The 6,196-nt window shown below is 52.5% G+C and overlaps 1 protein-coding gene across 1 annotated transcript; it reads right to left on the bottom strand.

Moving 5' to 3' along the window:
- Nucleotides 1-585: 585 nt before the first annotated feature.
- Nucleotides 586-3,854, bottom strand: LOC140192451 (hydroxyproline dehydrogenase-like; the record flags this gene model as incomplete). Its single annotated transcript, XM_072250048.1, has 3 exons — nucleotides 586-1,093; nucleotides 3,284-3,372; nucleotides 3,747-3,854. Coding segments are annotated over 3 exons (379 nt in total), but the record flags the coding sequence as incomplete, so codon positions are not given.
- Between the last annotated feature and the right edge of the window lie 2,342 nt (nucleotides 3,855-6,196).

Genomic DNA, 6,196 nt, shown 5'->3' with positions numbered 1-6,196 from the left:
GGGGTGGGGAGGGGGGGTTACAGATCGGAGGGGGTGGGGAGGGGGAGTCACACAGACCCAGGGAGAAGGGAGAGTCACACAGACCCGGGGGGAGAGGGGAGAGGAGGGGTGGGGTGGGGAGGGGAGGGGGATCACACAGACCGGGGGGTGGGGGAGTCACACAGACCCGGGAGAGAGGAGAGGAGGTTACAGATCGGGGGGCTGGGGAGGGAGAGTCACACAGACCCGGGGGGAGAGGGGAGAGGAGGGGTGGGGTAGGATGGGGAGGGGAGGGGTGGGGTGGGGAGGGGAGGGGGGATCACACAGACCCGGGGGGAAGGGGGAGGGGGAGGAGGGGAAAGGAAGAGGGGCGGGTCCCACAGACTGGATGAAAGGGGAGGGGGTCACCGGGGTTCACACGCACCGGATGGGGGGAAGGGGAAGGTGAGTTGAGTCCATTCCCCCCAATCCTCTTCTCTCCCCCTCAGCCAGCCTCATCCCTGCTCTCTCCTCTCCCCCTCTGCCGACCTCTCACCCCCCCCATCCCTTCCATTTCCCCTCACCCCTCCCCATCTCATCCCCCACAGTAACACGCAACACCAGACGCAGGGTTGAAGTCCATCTTTATTCAATCTTCAGCGGTCTGGGGTTGGTCTGGGACTGTCCAAGGTTAGAGGTCGGTCTGGGGGTAACTGGGGTCAGAGGTTAGAGGTCGGTCTGGGGGTGACTGGCGTCAGGGGTCAGTGGTCAGTCTGGGAGGGAGGGGAATGGCTGAGAGGTCTGGGGTTGGTGAGGGAGGGGAATGGGTCAGGAGTCAGTGGTCAGTCTGGGAGGGAGGGGAATGGGTCAGAGGTCAGTGGTTGGTGAGGGAGGGGAATGGGTCAGAGGTCTGTGGTTGGTGAGAGAGGGGACATCTTTCGCTCCTCACTCTGTCAGCCCTGCACCCCCCTCCCGAGCAGGAGGCGCCGGCTGAGCTCGCCCCTGAGCAGCTCTCTCTCGCGGCGGAGACCCCTCAGCGCCGACTGGTTCTCCTGGGCTCTTCGGATCAGGTAGGGAATGACAGACGGCACATCTCCATACGGGACGGATTTGTAGACCGAGTAGCCAGCTCGCCCTGTGGGTGGTGAAGCAGGGAGGGGAGATGGGGGAGAAACAGTGATGATGGAATCATAGAGAAATACAACCCAGAAACTGGCCCTTCGTTCTATCCGGTCCATACTGACCCCTGCCTCATGCCTGCTTATCCCTGTTGCTTGTGTTCATTCTAAAACCATCCAAAGCCCTCTCTCCTCCATGTTCCTATCCAAATGCCCCTTAAATTTCACAATTACAGCCTTCCTACCACTGGCAGCTCATTCCAGGTTCTTCCTACCCTCTGTTACCCCTCAGACCTCCCCTCGTCTTGTATTTGTACCCTCTAGTCTTGCACTCCCCACCCCTGGGGAAAACCTGTGACCACCCGTCTTCTCCACACCTCTTGTGATTTTATAAACCTATAAGATCACCTTTCAATCTCCTACGCTCCACCCCTCAATCCTTCCCCCGCAGAAATAAAGATCGAGTGTGGACAAGCTCTCCTCTGTAACTGCAGCCCTCCTGCCCAGGTAGAATCCTCACTAATCTCCTCTGTGCGCTCCACAGCGGGACAATGTCTTCCCTATAACCAAAACTGTACGTAATACTCTGAGTGCATCACACCTGTGACCTGTCCCAGCTCTTAAACTCGGTGCCCTGATTGATGCTGACCGGTGTGCTAAGCACCTCCTTCACCCCTCCGTCTGCTTGGGTGGCAGCTTTCAGTGAACTGTACCCTGGTTTGACTGCCCAAAATGCATCACCTCTCACTTCCCCAAGTTGAAATCCATTTGCCATTCGGCAGCCCATCTCCCCAACTGATCAAGATCTTTTTGGAATTCATTGTAACCTGCTTCAGCGTCGGCAACCCTCTCATTTAGTATCATCTGCAGACTGGCTAATCATTCCACACATCCAAATCATTTACATAATCAATACTGATCCCTCGGGCATCCCGGTAGGCACAGGCCTCCGGATGGAGAGTCGACCTTCAGCCATCACCCTCTGCTTCCTATCAGAATCCGTCTCAGTAGCTCTCCCCAAATCCCTCGCAAATGAACCTTCCATATCAGCCTGCCTTGCAGGATATTGTCAAACTCCTTACTAGAAATCCATACAGATATTATCCTTCATCAACCCTCTTCAGAAACTCTAAAAGATTCATCTGACATGACCTCCTATGGACAAGACCGTACTGACGATTCATGATCGGGTCTTGAATATCCAACTGCAGCTAGATCTTGTTGCTCAGAACTCGCTCCAGTAAATCCCCTGTGGTTCACTGGCCTGGCCTTGCCTCCCTTCTCCAATGATTGGACAGCATGAGCCACTCTGCAAGTCCTGTGAATTTCAACACTGGCTAATGGCAAAGCAAATATCTATACAAAAGTCTGGCTGTGCACTTGGTCAAGCCCCAGGGATTTGGCCACATTAATGAACTTCAAACATCTCCTTCCTTGTGATCTGCATATGGTCCTTGACTTCATTTCTTTGGGATCCGTGTTGTTCTCCAGGGGGAAACAGACATTAACAACCTTGACCATTTCCTATGGCTCTATGAATTGGGAGCTCCAGTGGTCTTTAAGAGGACCTAGTGTCTCTCCACAGTGAAGACTGTGCAAAAATGTATATTCAGTTCATTTGTCTTTTCTTTGTCCCCATTACTATATCTCCAGTGTTGTTTTCCAGCGGTCTGTTACCGAGTCTCACCACTCTTATCTTCTTAAATTCACTTGGTTCTGCGACTGATAACTGATTCAATTCAGACGTGAACCAGAAAGCAAATTCTAGAGGTGAGGAGGGAGTAACCACTCTGAACATTTGAAGGAAGGAATCCCAGTAAAAGTGACATTAATAAAAAATCGAAGGGAAATGGATCATATTTTCCACACAGGTAACTCATCTCGGTACATCACAGTGGAGCGTTCTAGTCAGACGTTCAGCTAGACCCTCCTTTCACACTCAGACCAGAAGAGCGCGAGGCACCAGTGCTCCCCCACCCCCAGCCACATTGGTGTTTTGGTGCGGTGGGGTGGGGGAGGTGGGGGGGAGGGTGAGAAAGAGAGGAGAAGGAGAGGGGTAGAGATTGGGGGTAAAGAGAGAGGAATGAGGGGAGTGAGAGAGGGAAGAGGGAGGCAGAGGAGAGGAGAGGAATTGACAGGAGAAGAGATGATAGGAGGGAGAGACGGGGGAGTGGAGAGAGGGAGTTTGCCGAGGAGTTTATACATACCCAGGGTGAGGGAGACGTGGTCACACATTCCCAGTAACTGGGCAGAGTGAATCATCCCACAGTCCCTGCCGAGACCCAGCGCCTCCATCCTGTGAGGGGAGAAGACAGAATGAATGGGGGGGGCAGGAGAGACTGAGGGGGAGGAGACGGGGTGGGAGAGGGCAAGAGCAGGTTAGAGATTACGGGCAGAGTGGGTGGGAGGGAGAAATACAGAGATGGGTGGGAGAGCGGGGGGATGACGGATGGAGGAGGGACGTCCCTCAGAGGGTGGAAGAGGAGGGGACGGTAGAGAGTGTCTCTCATGAAGGGGAGGGGATGAGAGAGGAACATACCTCAGGAAGTGGAGGGATGGAGAAGGATCATCCGACGAGGGAAGGAGAAGATGGAGGGTGGCGAGTGCAAGGAGGAGAGGGGAGAATTGAGGGATATCCCTCAGTGGAGGGGAGGGTAGGAGGGTCTGTACCTATTGAGAAGGTATTGGACTGATCCCTCATTGTGTGTGGCTGCCACCAGCCCCACCCTTGGGTTCCGCTTCACCAGGGTCACCAGCTGGTCCAGGAGCCTCCGGTAACTGAGGGGAGAGGACGAAGAGGAAGGGGGGGGTCACAACCTGCTCACACTGACCCTCACAGCTTCCCACAACTCACCCCCTCCCCTATCCTCCTCGTTACTTCCCCAAAACCATTCAAAATACAGGTGCTCCATCGGACTGTGGTCTCAGCCCCCACTCCGCTCCGTGTCCTCAGGACAACGTGGGCAGACTCTGCTCTAACCCCAACTACAAGTTTGCGATGACACCACCATAGTGGGCCAAACCTCAAATAACAATCAGTCGGAGAACCAGAAGGAGACAGAGGGCTTAGTGACATGTTGCCATGATGACAAACATTCCCCACAATGTCAGCAAAATAAACTATGGTACCGGGACTAGAGACCCTGAGTTATAGGGAAAGGGTGAATAGTTCAAGTCAAAGTTTCTTTGTCACAAATGCCCATGAATAGAGCCAAGCGAAACAGCGTTACTCTGGGACCAAGGTGCAAAACGCAATACCAACGGTCACGCACAGCACAAAGCACATATAAAGATATCAGTAAAATGCAGTCACAGTATAGCCCAAGACCCTGAGTCCATGGATGTTGAGGCAGTCTACAATCACAAGCAAGGTGGCTTGTCTTCTGCTGAGTGAACACTGGGAGACAGCGCTGAGGTTGAGAGGTTGCAAGTTTCATGTCACCAACAGTCTGTCCTGGTCCCACTACCAGGTCATCACGGGACAAGAAAGCTCAGCAAGACCTCTATTTCCTCACGAGTCATAGAGTACTACTAGCACAGAAACAGGCCCTTTGGCCCATCGAGTCTGTGCTAGCCTGGTGGTTTCTATCCACACCCAGACTATAGCCTCCATATCTCTCTCATTCATGTACCTGTCCAAACTTCCCTTAAATGTTACAACTGAACCCACATCCACTATTTCCGTTGGCAGCTTGTTGGACATTCACAGAAACCTCTGAATGAAGAAAAACCCTCTCAAATTCTCCTTAAACATTTCACCTTTCACCCTGAACCTCCAGTTCTAGTCTCGCCCAACCTGAGGGGAAAAGGCATTTACGTATTGACCCAGTCTATACCCCTCATCATTTTGTATAACAGAGGTCTGTCAGAGGATCAGAGTTGGAGAGTGTCAACAACTTTAAATTCTTCCCTGTTATCATTTTGGAGGATCTGTCCTGGGCCCTGCAAATGCCATCACAAAGACAAAGAAAGCACAGCAGAACCTGTACTTCCTCAGGAGTCTGCAAAGATTTGGCATGACATCTGAAACTTTGAGAAACTTCTTTAGATGTGTGGTGGAGAGTGTATCACAGCCTGGCAGGGGAACACCAATGCCCTCGAACAGAAAGCCCTACAAAAAGTAGTGGACTCGGCCACGATGAAATGGTGGAGCAGACTTGACGGGCCAAGCGGCTTTATTCTGCTCCTGTATCTTATGGTCTCATGGGTAAAGCCTACCCCACCATTGAGTACGTCCACATGAAACGCTGCTGCGGGAAAGCAGCATCCATCACCAGGGACCCCCCACCACCCAGGCCAGGCTCTCTCCTCACTGCTGCCGTCAGGAAGAAGGAACAGGAGCCTCAGGGCTCACACCACCAGGGTCGGGAACAGTCATTACTCCTCGACCATCAGGTTCCTGAACCAGAGGGGAAAACTTCACTTGCCTCATCACTGAAATGTTCCTATGGACTCACTTTCAAAGACTCTTCATCTCATGTTACCATTATTTATAGATTATTTATTTATGTATTTGCACAATTTGTTGTCTTTTTCACACTGGTTGAACGTCCGAGTTGGTGCAGTCTTTCACTGGTTATCGTGGTTAGTATTCTACGCTGGATTTAATGAGTCTGCCCACAAAATAAATTAATCTCAGCATCCTATGTGGTGATATATATGTACTATGACAATAAATTTGTTTTGAACTTCGAGCCTCTGTCATACCTTCCCTGAATAAAGTCCCAGTACTGAGGGTCTACCCCGTCAGTGAGGTACTCGCTGCTGCCTTCATTACAGGAGTGTTGGAGGAATCAATGCGCAGGCAGGGTGCAGCCAAACAACCAGTGATTGACTCAGTTGCTTTTCTTGTGATTGCAAGAGCCTGTTGGACATTGTTAATGTGAAATGCTGCAAGTCCGGTTCACTGAATTATCGGCAGTCGACAGGGAAGAATGGCGGGGGGCTGTGTGGCCTTGCCGCAGTGTCGCCTGTTACAGCTTTGGTGTCTGTGCACGCCACGGGGGTGGCGCGGTGTCCAGGCTGGAACCGGTGCTACCCCAGTGTTCGCTCGGCAGAAGACAAGCCATCTTGCATTCGATTGCAGACTGCCGCGACACTCGCTGAGCCAGGGCTTTGGA

Source organism: Mobula birostris, unplaced genomic scaffold (assembly GCF_030028105.1).
Source record: "Mobula birostris isolate sMobBir1 unplaced genomic scaffold, sMobBir1.hap1 scaffold_1364, whole genome shotgun sequence".
NCBI classification, from domain to species: Eukaryota; Metazoa; Chordata; class Chondrichthyes; order Myliobatiformes; family Myliobatidae; genus Mobula; species Mobula birostris.
Note: the sequence above shows the minus strand (reverse complement) of the source record. Positions and strands in the feature narration are given on the sequence as shown.